The 23,269-nt window shown below is 39.3% G+C and overlaps 1 protein-coding gene across 8 annotated transcripts in view; it reads left to right on the forward strand.

Moving 5' to 3' along the window:
• The window catches only part of LOC310948724 (LIM and calponin homology domains-containing protein 1-like), an 88,867-nt gene that overhangs the window by 15,251 nt on the left and 50,347 nt on the right, over positions 1-23,269 (forward strand). For all 8 annotated transcript variants that reach the window (XM_083915945.1, XM_083915950.1, XM_083915948.1 and 5 more), the window contains exon 2: positions 22,623-22,693. In XM_083915945.1, the coding sequence (XP_083772071.1) occupies positions 22,623-22,693 (71 nt within the window). The remainder of the gene's footprint in view (positions 1-22,622; positions 22,694-23,269) is intronic.

The raw sequence follows: 23,269 nt of genomic DNA on the forward strand, positions 1-23,269 counted from the left end.
CCACATTTACACACCCATGCGCAGCACAAGGAGCAATTTGGGGTTCAGTGTCTTTCCCAAGGACGCTTCGACATTTGGACCTGGGATCTGAGCAACTTCTATTTACTTTTGAGAAAAATACTGTACAGTTGGAACATGTCTAGTTATGAGGACGTAAATGTAGATTCTCTCCACTCCAGTTGTCTGTTGGAACACTATGTATAGAAGAAGGTATGTCCTATTTATTGGATGTTTTTTCCACAAGAATAAGTCCTTGATCTTCTTGTCACCAGTTACATGTTTTGATGATTTCCGATCATCCATCTGCACTTGTCACAGACCTCACCGCTGAGCTTGAAGTAACTGACAGGGCTGGAACCACATCCCCATTAATATAGTTTCAGCAGATGTTAAGTAGTAAACCTGTCTGTTCGGTTATTGCACCTACACTCGCATGAACACGTTTACACAATGGAGGGGAGTTGAGACAAAAATTGACTGTCCCTCCTTTTCTGCCTTTTATAACTTTTTTATTTTTTTGAGCAAGGGAAGATGAAATTACTTTTTAACTTTACTACTGTACCAGCTCTAATTGCCATTGAACCAGAATCGGATTTGCTTGAGCATGAGAAAATGTTTAGAAATGTTACATCTGCCTCATTTTCTGGTCTGTATATATGGTGTGTGGAAGGTACTTTATTGGATACTTCTTTAGCACTTTGTTTTTTGATACTGGAAGCAGCAGTAACAAGTGAGCAGAACAGAAAAATAACTGGGTAATCAGTAAAAGAATAATAAAAACATCAATGACTGGGTGCATAAATTGCTCCACCTGCTGTCCAGAAACTCAAACAGCATTGTCTGGAAAAATGAAGAGAACCAACAAAGAAATGCATTGAAATCCTTCTTGACACCACTGTTTCCTTTAAAATGTCAGTACTATTACACAGTATCATTATTGTACCACCTACAAACATTAAAAACATTAGCAACCATTCTGTCAACTTTGGCAAGCAAAAGCTAAAGGCTGGTTACAGGGCTGGCAACCAGTTTTAAACTAACTTTCAGTTATCAGTTGTTTGTTGCTCAGTAGCTCCTGCCTGGCATTGCTACTGCCAGGGTGAAGGGTTCAGATTTCCACTGGGCCCAACCATGCTGAAAATACAAGCACTCTCTGTAGAGAAGGGGATAAAAGCTTCAGCTAAATGGCATATGTTTGACAGAGGAGTCCTGTTCTCTCTGACTGCAGCAGGTCAACCTCTGTGTAACTACAGCAGCATGCAGAGGTCTCCACAGGCTCCATCAAGCCTGAATCACCCGCAGACATGCAACCCATTTGTGAAATGTTGGCAACTATTTAATTGTGACAGGGCATTTAGCAATTCTCATTGAAGTACCAACTTAATATACACAAACTCTGCAAGAACAAATTGTCAGTTCAGTGATGAGGATTAATTGGCCAAATTCAGTTCTTATATACCGTCCAAAAGAGCCCATGTTTGTTCACGTTGCTGTTTCCTACGTTGGGTTGTTTTATGGATTGCAACATAACCCACTAGAGAACGTGCATAACCAATAGATTCATTTATTTTGATCTAGTGTACTGGCTGTTTGCTTATCAGTGTCCTTGATCAAAACAAGAGCATTTCATTTACTGCAAGTCCGTCTAGTTAAGACTGTCAACTAAATAGCCTACCCACAGTGGAATGACTTAGCTTACAGTACTGGTCTCTTGAGTGCTGTTATCCCCATCAGCTTGCTAGTAGCAGGGGATAAACTATAATCCTGATTCCTGACTAATCTAGTCAGCTGCACCTCCCTCTTTTGAGGGGGCAAGCATGACAGCTCCCTTGGGTGGCCTGAGTCCAACTTTGACACTATCAGTGAAGGGATCCATGTAGCTGATCTGCATGTATTACCTCTGTACTGTGACCTTTACCTTTTGAAATTCATGTAATCAGTTGCCTGTTAGCATACATGGGCTGGCTGCCTGAGAAGAGGAACTGATGAAATCAGCTGGGCTAGAACTGAAACCTTTAGACTTACTTTCACATTCTCCAGGTAGCTGATTAAAAGGGAAACTGTCCTTTGTTCAATATTTTTTTTTCTTCTAGAAAATGCCTGTCTGTTAATCTCAGGGTGTTGCTATCTCCCTTCCTATCTTCACATGAGCTCAGAGCTGAAAGCAAAAGTTCATGACCTCTCTTTGGGGGCTGTTGAAAGGCTTTCTAGTAATGCACTAATCTTGAGTTGAAATGAACAAGACAAGTTGAGGGATCACAAAAACAACACCTAGAATTCAATAGACATCACAGATTGATAACTAAGGATATCAAATGGGGATTTTTCCTTTTGAACTTTCTGATTTGGTAGACATTATATGATTAGGCTTACCAGCTAAATACAATCAAAGTGATAAACAGAATGATTAAATCGAAGTTTTGGTTGAACTGGGGGCTTAAACATAAAACCAAGGAAATGTAACATCAGTAGAAGTCGTAAGTTGGTTACTTAAGATCATATCTGTCAATGGCCTTTTTCCACTATTGCTCCACAGTTTGTAGAACAACATGGAGATACTTTGTACTGAATGCTCATTTATACAATGTCCACTCACTCCGCAATAGATTTGCAATGTTCTCAGTAGAATAATCAGTTATTCAAACAGCTACTAAGCAACTTATGCAATGTGAGCAAAGCCTAATCTTTAGTCAATGAACCTTCCTGCATTTTAGGCATAAGGATTGTTATGAAACTATTTAGACTTTGAAAAGAGAACTTATTTGAGTTAGTTAGCAAAGCTTAATTCTAACACTAATGTTAATCCTTACTGCCTGACCCGATCAGTCATCAGTTTATCTCAATGCTACAGAAAGTGTACAGGCGTATGTGTAGGCATTACAAGTAAATACTACTACGTAAAAGAGCGTTGGTTTACATCATCCTATGGTGGAAATCAGAGCTTACAACTAACAAAAGTTCCTCTTAGATCTGCTTAGAAGAAGTATTGCATTTTAATGCATTTGAACATTTTTAGGTTTTAGCTCACAATCTCTTATTGCTGTGTTCTTTGTTTTTGCTTTTTACATTTCTCACATGGATTACTACAGGACTTGAATTCGTTTTAGTGCAGTACTGTTGGCTCCCTAGTGTAGTGGTTTTGACCTTGCTGTGTTTCCTGTTTGGCATAATATTTAGCGTTATTTGAATTTATGTTGCGGCAAGGTGGAATGCTCATACCTGTATGTTAACGCTGTACATTAACTGTATAGTTGTACAGTATAGAGCTGAAACTATTAGTTAATCGAAAGAAAAGTCTGCAAATAAAAGAATATAAGTCTGACTCTGCAGCAATTTTGATCATTGATCTACTGTTTGAGTTAAAAAACAGGCACTTATGTATAGCACTCTATAGATAGGCTCATTTGAAGCTACTGCACTTAATAACTTGCTCCTCGGATTTTGACCCTAATTACTTATTGGAAGTGGCTTTGGACAAAGATTTACGCTAAATAAAATGTAATATAAGTTGCATTTTGTAAGCCTTCATGACAAAAAAGTTTCAAAATTATTGAACAAAGTATTAATACTTGATTTATTCTGAATTTTTTTTTTATTGTTCAGAATTCGATAGAATATTAGGTGGCTATACCACTGTTTTAAATAACCACGGCACTTCAACAAAAACCTTTATTCTAAACCCCATAGGGAATCTCTGGAAAATCCTTAGTGATAGTATTGGCTAAGAAACCCACTACAGTTACTGAATTGTGGAAGAGACTGCAAGAAGAATGGGCCGAGATCAAACCAGAGCAGTGTGAGAAACTAGTGATGTGCTGAATTCATTCAAAGCAAGGGCCCCTACATTTAGTTCTCTAAAAAATTTTTTTGCAAATTGTACATACCTTCAGTGCATCTATGGAGATTGAGAGGATGGTAGGGACATTTTTGAACTACACTATCTCACCGCTAGAGAATTTCGTCAGTGAAACCTGTTATATTGTTCTGAGAAGATACGGTGTCGGTCCTGGAATTCTTTCTTAAAATCCCTGAACCCCTGGGGAGACGTACAATGGCAGGATTTCTGTGCATTTGGTGTAAGGAAAGCCTGGCTCCATGCTTCCTTTTCCTAATGGGAGCTCAGTGCTAACTTGGAGTGACAGACACCCATGTTCCCGGGGGTGACAGAGGGGCCTTGGGAGACTGTCAAGGAACAAGGATTCCTTTACCTTCAACTTACTTATGCATTTCAGTCCAAAAAATTGGATGGAGGGAGCATTTCGGCTTTCAAGTCAGCTTTTTCTGACAATACAATTAAGATGCGGTTATACTTGCATGGACGCATATGTTGACACTTTGTAGTAGCTATCTGGATGTAACTCCAGCTCTATGAGTATATGCTGAACCCTCTATTTTCAATATAAAGCAGGCTAGACAACTTGTTTTATTTCAAGGACGGGACCAAAAGAATGCTTCTATTTCTTTTTCCTTCCAACGTGTTGAATAATTAAGACTGTGATATTTCCTCTGACAATAATCGGAATATCAAAATCTCATATTGGGAAATCCTAAAACAAATTTGGACTTGTTTTACGCAATTGAAATCAAAGTATCTTAAATCAACCAATCATGTATCATAAAATTACCCATAATGCAACTGTTTCTAAAATGTAGTTTAATTAGTGTTATTAGAGCCATAAGAAAATTCTTATATAATAATAATATATAATATCTTAATATCTTTCAAAGTATGTTGTTCTTTATAACATGGAAATGTGTGAAAACCAAATGTATTTGGATCGCACATATTGAATTTGTGCTGTTTTGACGATAACATTTCTTGTTTTACTTTATATTCATATAAACAGACATGAAACAAGGACAGTAAAGGACAATATACTCCTATAATTAAAAACAGCAGACTAAGACGATGAACCTGCACAAAATAGGAACAATTACAATACAAGTAAACTATAAAAAAAATTTAAAAGATTTGTCTCTATTGGGATCAGGCGTGCGTGCGTGCGTGCGTGCGTGCATGCATGTGTGTGTACATGGAAGGGATCTAAGCCCTGGGTTTGTCTTAAAGACACATTAATGTTGTAGGAAATCTCTCCCATTCATATAATAGGCTACTGTTCTATCCTGCCCAGCAAAGAGAAGGATATCCGTTTATATGCTAACACACTTGCAAGAAGATGTGCCAGTTCGTGACCCACAGTGTTCTGGATACAGCTGTGATATGATGACTGAAAGTCCCATATCTTGGGGTTGTACTAGACATGAGTTAATGTTAAAGCCATCATTTTTATTTTAAATACTTCTGAACATCGCACCATAGATAACTTCACACTACTGTGTTTGTATTTTAGGAATGCCAGTAGGCTCTTGTGTTGAAGGTTTAATGGAAACCAAGTTGTATTGGAATCAGTCTTCTTCTTCAGTCATCTGAGTTGCCCGTCAAGTGGAAGTTTCAACATAGCCAAATAGTGTCCAACACTCGTGAGAGCAGAGCCCGTTGTAAACACGCTGATTAACCAGCATTGTGCTCCGGTGTTGACACAGTATGTCAGTGAATCTCCCTATTAACTCAGCCTTGCTGAGGACAGAGCTTTGTATTGAGAAGAGAGGAGGGCATGTCTGAACTTGTACACACCAAAGAACATAATCTTATCACATTGAGAATTTAAAAGGTTCTCTGTTTGTTTTGGCTCGTATACAGGCCTCCCTCTCTTATAATGTCAGCGTGAAGATGAATCTATTTCTTATCATCATCCCTGTATTTACTAAAATCCAAGGTCTGTTGCCTGGATACTGTGCTGAGCATTGGTGCACATCACAAACACACTGTGCTGAGTCTTATATTGCTCAGAAGCCAAGAAATAACACTTGGGTTACACTTCACTAATATTAGTGAGCTGGACTAAAGTCCTGTTTCCATGGGATAATACCGTATTAGCTAGGGTCATCAAGTGATTTAAAATAATTGCCGCAATTGTCAGTGATGCTAATCCCGTACCTGCAGTAATTGGGTGAAGACAGAAATCTCGTGATAATACTCATGGTGATATTAGTCACATCAAACTCCCGGTACAACACTAGTTGTACTTTGACCTGGGTGGGATTTTTGTACTCAAAAGTAAAGCAGGAAGGCAAAGGGGAATCGGCTGAGTGGGTGTTATGCATTTTGGTTTAACTCAAAGCTTTACTTCTATCATTGAGAAAGTTACAAATTATTCAGTGTTGACCCTAACTGCCAATCCGCCATTGTTTTTTTCACCAATGTTCATGCGTTGCGATGCTGAGGCTGTATGGAGAACCCTCATAGTAATAGTCCTATGCAAATTAGATTAGTCAAAAACCCATGCCAATTAAAAACATTTCCTATTTTGTTAAAAAAATAATAATAATAAATGCTGAAATGTTTTCTGTGGATATTTTAGACATCCTTATTATGTAAACTCTTAATGAGCCTCTGTGCTAAATAAAAGCCCCTTTTTTAAAGCCTAACTGATCCATCAATGGCGTCAAAATGTCCATCCCAGCCAGTCAAGGCCGGGGCGTCTGTCTGTCTGTCTGACTGTGGCTCCCAGTGTGGCTGCTGGCTGGATGTTGCCCTGGGCTGCATGGTAACTGTAGCAGGCAGGATATTGGAGACTAGTAGAGGCCCCTGGAAAAGCCCTTCTGCTTAGGAAGCTTAGCTCACAGAACCGGTGTCGACACGGGGGCTCTTTGTTTCGGACCTTGCAGCGTTGCGGGGGGTTGTCACTAAAATTCTGGTAGGTATGAGATCTATGGTATGGTAAGGTATTTCTGTGGGCTCTATATGTTATTGAATGAAATCAGAGTTGGGATGTTTATGATTTATGTAGAAATACCCAGGGGCCTTAGTTGTTGGACAGGCTATCTTAAAGTCCCACTCCAGACATGTTTAAAAACCAACTCTGCTAATATTTTGTTTAACATAAAAAAGTAAAAACATCTACTTTTTCTCCCTCATTGAGGAATTTTGAGCTGCCTGCCCATGGAGCTAATGTTGGCGATATCAGCTAGGTTATAATTTTGTCGTCCTGAACCCAGCGTCAGTCAGACCCACACTCCAATGAGAAATCTGTTGTGCACTAAAAGGGGCGACTAGCAGACTTATCAGAGGGGTAAGTGAAGTTAGCAACTTTTATTATTTCCTGTTGTTTGCTAGCTTGTTAGCTTGTAACTGTCAGTGGCTGACAGCTATAGTAGAATGGCAGTGTGTCCTCTTTGTACTGACAGTCGGCTCTACACTTGATGTTTCAGGTTTTTTTGCCGGTGTTGTGTCGAAGTTGTTACCCCGTAAATAGTGTTTTATATATTAGACAGTGATTTTTTATTTTTTTATGGATTAGTGACATACCAGAAAAAACTTGCTCGGGATACGTTTGATTTTCAAATTGCAGAGGAGTGAAAATCTCCTCCAGAGAGGAATGTGTTAACACCTCTCTTGTGACTTCACAGATATTTCATTATAGTCAATACCTGACATTTTTACAGAACATAAACAACAGCAAAACACATTTTTGAGTGGAGGGGAACTTTAAGCTCACATGATCCATTTATGACAGTAGTCCACCATTAGCCACTTGGCCTTGTGTGTTTGATCCGAAGCCTTATCTGTTCACTCTGTTTTGCCTATTATTTTTCTTCTCCATTTCTAGTTGAACTTTATGCCGTACTCCCTTCCTGCCATTTGAAGCCACTGTTTTCCTCTCTAGGCAGTGCATATCAGCCACCAGTCAAAAAGCTGCTGAGAAAGAACTGTAGTGGAGGAAATCTGTCCGCAACAATGTCTCTTTAGAGGAACGGGGAGACCAGTTGGGTGCCGCCCCACACTGGCTTTAAGAGATGTGCATGAGGGGAATGAACCTTCAAACCCTTCTTCTCAGTGCACACTCCAGGGTCTACTGAACTTCCCTCTTGAATTTTAGCCATGAATTTGAGTCCTCCTCTACTAGCCCAGCCTATCACATACAAATTTGAATTTTAGAGAAATTAGACACAGCAATGCAACCTGCGGTGCTATTTTCCGAACACATTTTCCCCCATGTGTGTAAACCGCAAACTCATTCATTTTAACGTAGCCACGGTGTTGTTTTTATACTACAGGAAACTATTACAACGTAAAGATCGGACCTTGATGACTTGAGCTTCCTCTACAGGATTACTTGCATACTTATTCTGAGGTAACTGTGGATTCAAACATAGACCATTGTACAAGTATCAAAAAAATGTTTTTTTAATGAATACAGTTAGTCTGTATCATATTGTTTAACAGTTAGGATTTGACATCTCCTTGCCGTCGCAATTCATTACCGGTACTTTGTCATTTAGACTTTTAGGAGGAATAACAGGAACCAAATGTAGCTCTAAGCTTTGCCTTAAAAATGCATGTGCTCACCGAAGACAACTGATGAATCCCAGGTACTATTCAAGTAGTAATTGTCTGTTTGGTCAGTGTTGGTTAGGATATGATTTCTCTTCTAGATTTTATTATATAAAGCTCAACGCTCATGGGTCTAATCTTTGTATCTAGTATTGTATTGACTTATGAACAAAATTAAGTGACTGCAACTGTTCCAACCCCACTCCTACACAAACTTTCATGCAGTTTTGTGAAATGGTGAATGACATAAAAAAAATAGTGTCAGCAAAAACTGTCAGCATCACCTTGCAGCTAAAACAGGACAAACTAATCAACTTTAACTTGCCTTTCACCCAGCGCCTTATTTCAGATATGACCCTAGTCAGAGTTTCCTTCGTCCTTTTAATCACAGGTCCCTGTCCCTCGCCTTTATCCCCAACAACTGCCAAGCCATTCCCATGCCAAATACTCCCCCCTTTCCACTCAAATACGCCAAGCCTGGAAGAGAATAGGGGAGAAAAACGAGGGAGGGTATGGGGGTGGAAGTGAGTAGCGCCAATGGGGGCCAGGAGTGGGGTTAATCCACAACCCAAACATTGTTCCATCATCTAATCAGGGTGGAAATGGGACGGACTGGCTGGAATACTAACATTTAGCTTAGGGTTAGGCCATTTTAGTCGCAGGAAATGTGGCTTGTTTAATCAGAGGGGCTTATCAAGAGCCGAGGGGAACGGGAGGCATAAAGAAGGGAACCGGGCTTCCAAATTCAGACTGTTTAAGTATTTAGGAAAACAAGTTTGGGAGCAAGCAATCTCCTCTGCCTGAATGCCAGGTGTATGGCCATGTAATGCACAGTGTCCGTTGCCTTTAAACCAAAGTCTGAAGCTGGTATTTGTTTCACAATGTTGGAAACTACATTTTATTTTGAACTTGTTCTGCACTACTTTGGTGCTTCTGTCAGCCCAACCTGTTCTTATTCACAGCTGCAAAAAACATGGGCACCCCTGAGTACAAATGGCTCTGTCTGGCATGTGAATGGCTGCAGTGTGGGAGTGTATGGCACGATTGCTAAGCTGTTTTAGCCCCATTGAGTAATATAATCACTGCCGCAATGTGATAGGCACAGTTGTAAAGACTTCTTATGCTCTGGATTAAATTTGAATTTATTGGAATAATTTCAGCAACAACTTACTGTGTGAATATAAAACTATTTAGTTAATACCCCTCCTTTAGAATTGGTCTGACTATGAAATAATCAAGATTCACTTCTGCAGTATAATGGTCTTATTGGCAATTAAACAAACCTGTCTGTGAACACATCGGCTGAACCAGAGGATCCCAGAGGATAAACTGGGTCAGAGCTGTTAATCATAGCTGACGGGTGACCAGTGTTTTTCCTGGACAACATTAATGTTCCAGTATGTGACAACAGCCAGAAACATAAAACACTAGTTAGTAAAAATGCTGGTTGATGAAATGTGAATCTAAGTCAACTAAGCAAGAAAGTATACCTCAGATAAAATGTGTTTATGAGAGCAAGACTTCTTCAAGTGTATTTGATCTCTAAATGTCTGAAATGAAAAGTCTTTAAAGTTAACTGATTTGAGCATTTGAGACACATGTGAAATGAAGCATTCCTCAAAAAACCTTCTGCAGATGTACACCTACGATGTACCTTGTCAACATTACGATGTATTGACCGTTGAGCTATGCAGGGATAAGTCTCTGCTCTGTTGGGAATCTTATCTTTGCTCAAATGTTTTCTCCGTGAACTCTGCATACAGTTCTTGTAAAAAGTCACATCCATTGGGCTGTCACTTTTCCACCTGCAGACATACTGTATGTCCTCCTTGAAATCCTAGCTCTGTGAGGATATTCAACAGAAGCGTGTGTAGACAAAAATATACAAACCTGTTTGTTTAGTTTCAGGCTTCCTCAAACGATGAGTTTATGTGAATTTTGGCGTGAGGCCATTGAACTTTCTTCTTTCATCTTCCATGTGAAAGGAAGCAGAGAACAAGATCAAAACCTAGAAATCTAAAAAGGGTCAAAGGCTATTCTAAAATCTATTGAGAACCACTGAAACATAACAAAGAACACAAGTTTTGTCCTTGCTGGAGTTCTTAACAAATTATTATGCTTAAAATGAACATTTTGTGTACATATTTTATAAATTGCATTACATAATTCCTGGCCTTTGAAACTCAAAAATATCCCCGTAAAAGAAAAACATGACTAATTATTGTATACTCTTCTCACTTGGCATGGCTTCCCTTACAGTTACAATTTAATTTCCTGAATAGTTAAATTAATACAGTTTTTACATTTTTATAACTGAGTGCAGATATTCAGCTTTGATCCATAGGTGATTGCATTACTTTGCAACATTTGTCACTTCATAGGATAGCTGCTGGTTGACAAATCTCCATGGTCTCAAGGTATATCACTCTACCCACCATCACATCATGTGCAGCAGAAGGTACTAAAAGTTTTTATCCCTGCTGCAGCAGAAAAACAGCATTTTTGCCTTTTTAGATCTGGTGCCTAAATAAAATGTAGATGTCTGTAGAGGCTGCCAGTATTTGTCTCAATTTTGCTTTTGAGGTGGAAGTAGTTTGTTAAAATGCTACTCACTGTACCTTTTTGTAGAATGTAGTTGTCTGGTAAAATATCAAGAGCTGGATGTTGAATTTATCTTTCCATGAACTGACAACATTTTTTAGCATAGTTTACTTTGTACAAGAGCAGGGTTCATTTGACCTAACTGCTTGCATGGTTTCCAATTGACATCATGTGTTTAGCTGTCTTCAACATCCACTGACAGTATGTGTTTAAAGTTTGATTGATGTCAGAAAGAGAAAGAATGCACCTTCATGAGGACCTTTTTAAAGATGATTCACCACATACTTGGATGACACTAGCGAATTAGCAGTGGCTTGTTCGTTAGGCTACACTCCTTTACTGAGAAAGAGACAAAAGAACAAAGGAGAATTGAAATATGACCTCGGAATGTGTGTAGCATTGATAATATTGATGTGTCAAATGTTTGATTCATTGCTATTATGAAGTTAGAGCAAAAACTGAGCCAAGCCTGGAAATTTCCTTGCACTCCAAGTTCCTCACTTGTCTTTGGTAATTACTGTTACAGAAAGTAAAGTTCCAGCTTCTGCATGGATGTGTATACAGTACGTAACTGTATGCATGGTGTACACATTTCCATGTAGTCCTGAGCAGGTGACAGACGGTTGCAGGCATGGTTGTCTGCAGGGTTGTACAGAAGAAGTGGTTGGTATTAAACTGCATATAAAAACTAAACGTTATCTTGATCAGTGTCATGATTGCGTCCATATCAATTTCTCAAGAACAGAACATGGAAAAAGGATACAGCATTAAGACAGCACTCATCTTTAAGGCAGCCAGGCCTCATATGGGGTTTTGGCTTTGAGTGAGAGCTGCTCACTCAAAAGAAAAATCTTCATTTCCTGCCCATAAATGCTGTTAATTGGAGAGAGGTAAGCCTAATTAAATTTGATAATGCCCTTTGACAGAGACAACCAATAATTTACCTGTGATATTTTAGTTATGTTAACTTTAAACTAAATACTTTCGCTAATACACTTGGTTAGGTGTAAAAGATTAAGACTCATTGCTCCAGAATAGCACCATCTACATAAAAAATAAATTCAGTTATTAGGAAGATGATTAAAAGCAATAGCAAGCACAACACTGTATACCATAGATGTTGTTTCAATCTTCTTAGCTTCAAGTAATTGCTTAACCCGTTTTGTGACGGGCATTGTCTTGCATGAAAATTGCAGCTGATAGGGAGACGATTGCAGTGAAGGTATTGCATGTTGTCGAAGGAGGTTCACATAAACATTTGCTCTCACCCTGCTATGTAGCTGTACAAGAGGTCCAACTCCTGCTGCAGAAAACATCCCCCAAACCATCACACTTCCTCCTCCAAATTTATCTGACTTCTTTACACACTTTGGATTCACTATTTCCTTAGTCCTACGTCAAACATAATGTTTCCCATCAGACACAAATAAATTTAACATACTCTCATCACTGAAGTCACTCTGAACCAGTTCTCCTCTGTCCACACAACATGCTCCAAAGCAAAGGCAAGTCTAGCTTTTTATTCTTTCTGCTGGTGAGAGGTTTGGTCACTGCAGAGTGGACTTTCAGAGAAACTTTGTGCTGAGGCAGATCCTTGCCCTATTCAGCACTATACTGGCGAACAACTCCAGCTGCAGTGTTGAACCAATTCCCCATTAAGAGTCTTGCATAACCCTGTCCTCTCGTGCACTTTTAATTTTCGTTTTACGTGGACAATCGGCTTTTTTTAGGGACTTAAATGAATCTGTGTCATTGTGAAGTTTCAATATTCTAAAATCACAGACTTGGAACGCCCAACCTCTCTTGCAACGGCTGAGAGGGTCACCCCTTTGGCCTTCATCTGGACAACATGCTGTCTCAGGGTTTCAGTCACTTTAGAGTGGCTCGCCAACTTGCAAAGTAACCTGGAGAGCTGCCAGATAAATAGGGTGTGTCCAAGTACATTTTCACCAGGTGCCAGATTAACACCAATAACTGGGAGGTATGTGAAAGTGTTCTCTAATGTTGCTCACTGCTTTTTTCACAAAATAAAGGTTTTTGTTAAAGTGACTTGGTTATTAAAAAAAACTTGGTAGTACAGCAGTAGTATAGCCACAACTGATATTATATTAAATTATGAACGGTAAAATACAAAAGCATTTCAGAATAAATCAAGAATTGATACTCTAATTTTGACCTCCGCTGTACATTGTCAAAATGGTAACCAAAGGTCAACCTCAGTACAGCTAGTGTTTGCAGTGTGTGTGTCACTTCAAAGTTTGTCCTTTTTAATTAAATAGTTTCTCCAGTGATATTTTTTGTCTGTCCTCTGCTCAGTTTACTTTTTAGTTTGAGCATATACTATATGCACAGTCTATTTTATATGTGCTCTCTGTTATTGTTATTGTGCTAAAATATTTACATGTTTTTCATCCATTAAATAAAGGTCTGTGATGACATGTTGAAGTTAAAATATTCAGCCCCATACAACAACTCAAACTTCCAGGTGGTCTCCAAATTTACAGTGTGAACACAAACAACAGAAGGACATTCATTCCGAGCTCATCAGTTGACAGACAGTGGGCCCGTCTCCAGAGACAAAGGTGTGACATTGAAAACAGCTCTGCTCCGGGGAAATGTGTTCCTGCAGGCTGTTGCAGCTGACAGATCATTTATCCCCAGGGTGCTATTATTTTACGCTTCTAATTTAGCATGTAACTAACCATGATTTTTTTTACTATTTCAAATTTTAATGTAATTAAAATGAGTTTTCTGCTGAGTTATGTGCTGATTGGACTTGTATTTAAATGTTTTTTTGACCGCTGGCTGCCCCACATATACATTCTGGTATAATGGGGAAAAAATGCTCTGGCTTGTTTGCATTTCTCTAAACCAATCACAGTTGTCTTGGGCGGCACTATGCTCCAGGTGCAGCAAAGGTCCCTCTTTAAAATTGTCTTGGGAGGGGACCTGTTTTTGTGGAGCGTTTGCATGAAGTGAGGTGATCCCAGGCATTAATGATTGATTCCTGCAAAATGGCACAAAAAGTATAAGAAGACGGATTCCACCTGTGCTGTGAGAATTAAATCGTCTCTGGTAGCTTGGAGTTTTTGTTGTTGTTGTTGGCAATACACAGATTGCGGAATGGGAGCAAGGGGAGGGTCAAAGCTTTATCCCAGCACCAAATGTCCATTGACTAGCTTACAGGCTAACTTGATTAATCCCCACACCTGTTTATCTATCACCAACTTAGTGTCATATTGATGTGCCCTTTAGTAAAAAACAGAACTAATTATTGTAAAAGGCAGGTAACCTTTAACAATATGCTCCCGGTGAGTGTCTGACAGCTACAGTCCAACGTGAATATTATGTAGCTTCTGATCAGATAAAACCAGTGTGTCTTGCTGAGTAGGAGCAATACATGAGTAATCAGGGGTTGTGTAAGGTTTCCCACGCCTGATGACTCTCACAGGATCCTCCATTTGCCTGGGAACATTTATGCTTTTCTGACTAAAATGAGAAAGCAAAATGAGAAAGTTTGTTTGTTTGTGTTTCAAAATCATGAGAAACAGTGAGTGTGAGTTTCATAGGAAGCAGAGTTGTATCCCTCCTCACATTCTTCAAAATGTCTTATAACAGAGGCTTTAGTTTACTCTAAACTGTTGTAAAACTTGTTTACAGAGTAAACTGACAGACTATCTGGTTATACGCTAGTGTTCACTTAAAATGTTGTTTCTACAAACAATGTTAGAGTTTGAAGTCCCATGAATTTCTGTTTAACAAGTCTGGCTTAGAGTGATTGTGCTCCACTCTTGAACAGCACACTTATTTATATCTTCCTTTCCTTGTATTATGCTCTCCATGACTACAAATCAACATTATTCATTGCTGCTGCCTGCAGCGTGTGGTTGGCACATTTGAATGGTAAACTTGTGGTAATTCAGCACAAAAGCCTTGCATAACATTCTTGTCCCGTGCATATTTCTTCTAATGTTGTTTTTCTGTTAGAATATTATGTGATATCTTTGTAGCTGAATGTTTTTTGTATTAACGTTTCGTCATTATTCTGACAGAGGTCATTATTCTTGTTTCTTCGGGGTGGTCTCTCAAGATGTAAGTCATTACAAGTTTTGTTCTATGAAACATGGTCATCTATCATAACAGACTGAGCCTAAATAGTCTGCTGTTGTCAAATCATCCCCTTAGAAGCCGCAGTCCGACTCCGGGATTTGACTGTTGCGGTCCAGTGCTGATTCCACTGTATAATACCAAGACAATTATACTCTATTAACTGTCATTACCTGCGACGATCTCTGTTTAACAATACTCCCTTGTTCATTGTCTCTGGCCTGAGTAGCGAGTCCGTTGCAGTTCTAGCTTGACTCGATGATTGATTTAAAACTTCAGTTGCCTCCTCAGAGCAGTCTGTCTCAACTCCCGCCAAAAGGAAAAACGGGTGTTGGTAGGCAGCCTCCTGTTAACACATACTGACATCAAATATCTCCGCTGATGTGTTTGTAGGCGCATGGGTCAGTGGATCTTTTTGTATGCGTGGTCCAGTGAGGGACCATGAATCTTTATGTTTGTGTCAGTTAATAAAATATGACTAGTCAGAGTCCAATCACTGTACATTTGTCTCAAGACTGAGTGAATGTACTTGTCTGGTCATCCCTCTGGCTCTTACTATATTATAAACTCAAATGTATCTGTTGGCGTCAATCCGACATGGTAAATGGTTGGATCTCCATCTGATTGTGGTATATTAGTGGTGATATGCCATGCAGGCTTTAGAAGCTTGATCCAAGATTAGCCCAAATCTTCTCAGATCTTTGCCAACCCAGGGAAACCTCATGATGCATGCTAAAATTGGGCAACAAGGAAAAAGATGCACAAACTATTCAGTTTTCTAGGCTCACATTGGCCTCGATATGCCTGAAGCATCTCTGCTGAAAGGGGGGGTTTAGGCATGCTTGGGAGAGCATGTTGTATCTCACTTTTGCACAGCATAAATTATAGCATATTCCTAATGATATGTAACCTGACTCCGCCAGATGGATTGATTTCACATTTGCTCAGCATATCCATCTGGGAACTCTCGTTTTGAGATCTTTTGGGAAGGGGCGAAAATACTGGTTGCTGGTCACCAACATACATGCCAAATTAACCAATTAGATCAAAGAAGCATATGACATGCTAACAGCGCCGAGGCAATTGGTTCGGTGGCTTGGCTAACTTCTCCAAATTTTCTCTGCCGCATGTTACCAGACGCAGTACTAACGATAAATCTTCAAAAGTTCAAATGGACTTTATTTGCTTTTAAACTTTTATTGTTTTTTAATTATTTTATTATCATTATGTACTACTATTTAAGATAAGAAAGAGACTAGTTTAACTAATATTGGTCCATCCCCTCAAAGCCCTTCAGTCCATTCACTAACTTGCCAACAGCACAGCAAACAGAGCAGTCTATCTATCAATAGGGATCCCCACAGGGGTGGTAGCTTATAAAACGGTCCGGATGATTGACCGTAGGCAGATAATACTCCTGACCTTTGGCTGAACTTGTTGAAGCTCCATAAGCTCTAGGTCACATCATATGAAAAGTCAGACCAATTTCAATGCTGTTTGTCCTTTGGATGTGTTTTTCACCAAATCCTATTCATCCTGAAGCCAGAATAAAGATCTTTTTTTATGATGATTAAAACTTGGCGGTGGTGGACTTTTCTGATCCAAAGCAGTGTTTTGTCTTGTCATGAAACAGTTAATTTTGGTTCTGAGATGCTGAACATACTGGGTGGTTTTATTGTTCAGTCTTTTTCTTAAAAATGACGCTAGACTAAACAAATCATGCATCAGCAGCATTGTTTGTTTCTATTCTCCCTGCTCAGGTCCTAAAGTTTGTATTACTGAATGACCAGGGTGCACACTGTTGTTTTGTCCTGGTGGTCAGAACCAGTAGCATTCATAGATTAAGCTTTCTTGCCAAGTTCACTAACCAGATTATTGGCTAAAGGCCACAAGATGTTTACATTTGTTCTTGAACTTGACAAGTAGTGCTGGATTCAGTCAGTCAGTTATGCAACACACCTAAGACAACATCCTGTAAAGTAGAATGCTTGTGACTACAAAGCAGGCGTGTGCTTTGGGAGCACATGTCTCTGTTTATGTTTGCCAGCCCTTGAGCTAACAGCTGTCAACTCTTTAACAGGCTGATCGCACTTCGCCTCAGGGCCTTAAAGTAAGTAGTGTTACCAGTCACGGAAACCAAACTATCTCAGACCTTGAGTTATTGGTCGTTAATTTGGGACAGGAAGCTGTTCAGTGCGGGGCCTTTGAGATTACTTCTGCAATACAACAGATCTGTTTTCATTGGGTTGCCCCCAGAGGTTCAGAGATGGCAGTTGGCTAGTTTAGACAGGGAGATTTAAAAGATCTGATACACAGTTGTGGTCCAAATAGCTTTTTGATGAAAAGCTCTTGATTTCTCTGTTGTGGTGAGTGAATATGCAGTACCAATTTTTCACAAATGTATTTTTCTTGGCGATGTTATTTAAGTTATTTGTCTTTGAGTTGTGGTCCACTGCCAGACTTTGTTTGACTGTAAAGGAGTCTTCTCTCATCACATTGATGTTTCATCTCTTAGAACATGAAAGCAATGTCTCATGGGAGTTTTATTGCTAAAACTTTATTTTTTTTAAATTTTATAATTCATCAAAGAAAAAAATAGACTTAAATACGATTTTCTTCCTCAGGGAAACGGGGTTCAGCTAAAGCAAAGTTTGAAGTTCAATGCGTTTATAAACCAACAAACTGTAGACGTCCTTTCTTTTTGGATACCGAAGTGATAGTGATGGCCGTTTGGGACGTGAATCCATGAGAATGACTTTGGTCTGGACATGAAGGGTTCACAAAGAAAAGGAAGTGAAAAGCAAAAAAAAACAACCAACCAGCATTGTTTGATTGTTTGTGAAACAATACGGGCGACGTTCCACTGAAAACAACAAAGGCGACACATTCCTCTCTTTAATTGAGTCCCCTCATATGACCCTGCAGTGGTTTGAAAACACTGTTCAGATCCAGAGGTTTCCAGCATTTTTAGGATACAACCTTTGACTTCATTTATAGTCCAACTGACTTTTTTTTACAACAGCATACATATCTGCTCTTTAAATGACTTATCCTGTGTACTCCTTTTGATTAAAAAATCAAGATGAAGATTTTTTAGTTCCTTTTACTAGATTTGATGCTGATGAGGTTTCTGATTCAGCATTTATTTGTAACTACATTTTATAGTGTATTCTATTCACCAGGTGTTCCCAAACTTTAAATGCTTTAAGATCCAAATAAGAACCAGACCCAAGAAAAATACATCATGAATTCAAGCGATCAAGAGTGAGGGAATTACAGAAGTAACACTTAATATTTCCTCTTTCTCTTCTTCTCCTCCCTTTTGGGTCCTGACCCTAACTTCGGGAACGACTGCTTTACACCACTGTCTACATCACCTCAACTTTTATAACAAAGTTACTGTAGCTGGTGCTTCTTGCTGTAACTAAGGAGTAGAGTTTAGATTCTCTGCCAGAGCCTACGGGCCGGGTCGGGCCTATATTTCCCATCACTATCCTCAGGTTGGTCCGGGCCTTTGATCGAGCGCTTGTTTTTAAAAAATAATAATTTCTTTATTGGCCTAATCTGAGGAGAAAGCTATGCTATAAACATAAATATTATAGGCCTATACATATTAAGCAGAGTAGGCCTAAGTAACAAATGTGTACAAAGTTGCACAAAGTAAAAAAAAGACGCCAATACATTGCATCGCACAGTGTCTCCTCCACTCTTCCACATCACAACGGGCCTGCTGCTGTGCTGTGCAGCTCAAGTGCAACATGGAGCTTGGTGATGTAAAGGATAAAATCAAAATAGGAAATTAACTTTTATCAAATCGGGAGGAAAGTCTGAAGTATGGAACCATTTCAAACAAGTCGTGGGCAGTGACAACATATGTGTCGGCTTTGTCCAGTGCATTAATTGCGGTTCAGATCATTTTTCGATTAATTCCATTCTGAATAATTGGATTCTGTAGTTCAAACAACTGCGAATTGTATTTGAGAATGTCAGGTATAACAGCCCATTTATTTAAAAGATTGTCGGATTGAAATCGCGTTTGGGCTCATAATTACTGTTAATGTGTTGGGCTGGGCTCGGACCAAACATGCAAGGGCTCTGATTGGGTAAGGCTTGATTTTCTGGGCCTGATCTAAGCTCTACTAAGGAGGGAAGTAATGGGCTCTATCAAGAAGCAGAGCCCACCAGCCAATCAGCCTGATGATAAGTAACAGTGAGTGCTGCATGGTCTGGTTATATGTGTTGATTCTGTATTCAATATTGCCCAAGTGTGTGTTGTCTCAAACTAAGTATTCACTCTGGTCACTCTGGAGTTTCATGAGCACTTTAGCTCAGGGTGACACTTATGGGAGCAACAGATGTACATGAATCAACATCCTTAGCAGCTCTGCAGACAATGCCAGCAAGATAATGAGAAAAACGGAAACCCTGCCATTTTCTTGTCATGGTCAGAAGAGTAGTATGTAATTTATGTTAATGTGCATACACCCCAAAAGGATAGCATGCTGATTGAGCTAAACGTAAAGACACCTGGAGGTTTGGGTCGACTGAGGACCATTAAATTATTTTTAGGATTGATGGAATATGGAAAAAATGTTTCAAATACAAAGACAGATTTTTATGTGTTTCATTCTCTCTCGTGAAATTTTGAGTATGGGTTTTGGCAGTTTTAAGAGTTTTTCACTTTAATTGTAGTAATAGCAAGTCTTCGTCTTTGCCTCTTTTCCTGCACTTGTTCCTCAAACTTGACAAATCTTTGCAAAGGTGGTGACACTGTAATCTTTCCCGTGTGAAGGTGGTGTGACACGGTAAGCTCCCCGTGCACTCATACTCATTGAAGGTTAGGAAGAGCTGACCTAGTTACAAGAGAGATCATTCTGTAGAGCACAGGGTCAATCACTGCAGCAACCAGCATGGTTCCTTTTTAAGCAAGAAACCAAAACCTGATCATTTTTTAGCCTATGGTAAAGGAAAGCTACATGTAAAGGCAAAAAGTACTAATATTCATGTGACACGTTTATTGAGAAGCTCCTCAATCAAGGTTATCTAATCAGCTGCAGATAGCAAAAGTATGTAGGCCACTGAATCTTTACTGTGATCAAACGATGAAATATTACTCATACGGGTAAAAGAAGGGAAAGGTATTCTGTCATGCACTAACCCTGGGATTGCTATGCATTGAAGACCTGTGAATGTTTCTCACTTACCTACAAGACTACAGAATGTTATTGTGTAACATAAGATCTTGAAAGTTCATTTCTGAAAATACACATATTGTCTAGTAGTTGAATCTACGCTGTTTTCAAGTTGTACAAATTGAACTTGTTTCACAAACATAGCTCAGTGGCACATCTGGAGAAGTAGTTCATCTTATTGATTAAATTGAACCTGAGTGGGCAGAGCCATGTAACTTAAGCCTAAAGCCCAGTGGAAAAGTCAAGAATTAAGAGAGGAGGAAGATCATTACTGTGAATCCTAACGCTCTTGCTGTTAACGTGTCTGTTAAACGTCCTAAGGTAACACCAGCTCTACCAGCCTACAGATGTTTAAAAGAATGTTTTTTGGGGGGGAAATACGCTAATTTGCTGCCCAAGCAGATTTATACCACTCTCTGTACAGTAGGGGTTGGAAACACAGTAACTTATACTATCACAATATGTTGTCCACGATAACAATAGTATCATAATACAGCAATTCTGCGAAACTCGATTCCTTGCAAGACAATCATCTACGATACATTGCGATATCTTTGTAACTAAAGAAGGAAGAAATACCCCTAAAAAGGCAAAAGGCAAGAATGATCTTATTATTCACTGTCATGTGGCGTCAGCTTCACATAATCTGACAGCTTAGATGAAACGATGTACAAGCTTAGTGTCTCTTGAACACACACTGACTGCAGCTCCATGTCGACATGTCCCATCATTCCAATGTAAGATAGCCATAAACTGGCAAAGGGCCAAACTGCAAGAAAGCAGAGCAGTTCTGGGATTAATTAAAAGCTTTTAAATCTGTGTAAATTAAGTTTACAGAGAACGTAATGTAATGCAAAAATTACACAATTCTCTATTTAATAAATGTATGATATTTTATGCCAGTGTATCGAAAATGTATTGCAAGAGCAAGTAATATGATATAATGCTATATCAATATTTTGTGTCACCCCTACTGTACAGTACATATGTAACATATGATAAACTTTAGAGGTGCTGTGCTGGTTAGCTTTACTTTAAGCACTCTCGTCTTTGCCATATAAGTTTGCCACTTAGCTAGTTCTGCCCATTGATGTATGATTGAACAAATATTATGATGTCTTCCTTCAGAGCAGGTCTTTGAACTGTAATCATAGAATATGGGTTTTAAGGAACCATATGTTTTTCTCTGTACGACTTTTAGTCCTTACTCATCACTTTGGTGCTGTCGACACCAGGCACACAACGCTCTGTTCACAAGTGCTGGCACAGTAGGGAATAGTGGCACGAAATAGCTAAATGTCAGCATATAGGGGAAATCTGTGCCACTTCCTTTTCTCTGTTTGTCTATCTTTAACTCCATCTCTTTCTGTCTATGCTCCAAGCACCACCTCACCGTGCACCCCCTGCAGCAGAACTGAGGCCTACTGTCGGCCTACTCGCTGACACACAGCAGTCCATTTCTTTTGTATCAGGTCCAGGCTCTGCGTCGAGCCAAGAAGCTGACAGAAACGAAACACACAGCCAGCCTAGACACTACATACTTTTTTTCCACAGCTGTGCAAATAAATGTAAAAGAAACTCTGAGGAAATTCAATCATGTGATTGTGTTGGCTTCCAAACCAGCAGCATAAAGGGGTCCCCCTTTTTTATGGCCAAATCTCTGCCAGTGTTTGTGAGAGTAAATGGACTTTAAATAGGCCTGGTGCTGTAACGGCAGATAGGAGTGGGAGATGGTTATTTTACCGTTGCCATTTATGTGGATTCAGTTTGTTTCATAAATGTTGCTGCTACTGAACCGTATACACATTTTGAACATGAACAGGTTTGCTGACTTTGGGGTCTGTGCACTTACATGTCTTGCAATAAATATAATTTGTATGTGTTGTTATATCCAAGAAAAGCCCACATGCCTGATCTTTTACTGTAGCCATGCAAATACATGCAAACAGGCAGCTTCTCTTCCTCAGAGGGTCTGCGTAACCATTACCCAATAAATCCCCTGTCACAACATATTAGCCTGCCAGAGCCATTTGGTCGGGATGATTGCGGCTTATGTCAAGCTTGTTAGTGTTTAGCGCTGTTAACTAGAGAGGGACTTGATATACGGCCGGCAGCTCTTTGTGCACCTCTCCATACCATACCCAGGATTTACCGTGAAGGGAAGACGTGAAAGGAGTGTCGATTAAGGTTGTTGGACTTGTGTCTTGGTTTCTAAGTGCAGCCTGTTTTTCTAGACTTCAAATTCTGAGACTGGATTTATTATTTGATGTTCTGTTGTTTGGTTTTGTTATATTTTGCTAACTCAGTCCTTGTTTTTTTTTCTGTAGGCTGTGACGGGAAGATACTTTGGTGAGAAGGACTTCAGAGGAGGTTTGGAGAATGGGATACTGCTATGCGAGTAAGTTCTGACTAGAGATAAAATTCTATCTGACTGTCATTGATAATTACTGTCGATTGTCCACTTGCTGTCTCTTAGACTTTTATCTTAGACGTTCTTGTTCTCCTCCTGAAAAAAATGATGCTGCCTTACTGTTATCTGAGTGAAATATAGGCTTCGGTATTTGATTTGATGTCCTCTGTCATTTGAGGTATTGAGATTATATTGTGTTCCATTGCGACTTAAAATGGGTGCAATGATAAAGCAAGCTCCAGTCCTGAGAGTAAGAGTCCAAGGGTCAGAGTCATAACTTTCACAAATAGGTTAAGTGAGCGGGCACGTATTTTCTTTTATTATATATGTATAGTTTTATGATTTATAAAGTGTTGTCCTCTGGCTTCATAAGCATCTCTTTGTTTTATAATTATCATGTCCTGACAGTAAAAGTTTAAGGGAAAAAAAACTAATACTATTATGTCAAACCATAATAAACACTTATGATTCAGAATTAATGGGAGGAACACAAGGTTTTTCTTTGATAACTGATTTGCACTGATTTGTTACAACACTGTGGTCCAGTGATCAGAAGAACTGGTG

Source organism: Echiichthys vipera (genome assembly GCF_963691815.1).
Source record: "Echiichthys vipera genome assembly, chromosome: 6".
Lineage (NCBI taxonomy): Eukaryota > Metazoa > Chordata > Actinopteri > Perciformes > Trachinidae > Echiichthys > Echiichthys vipera.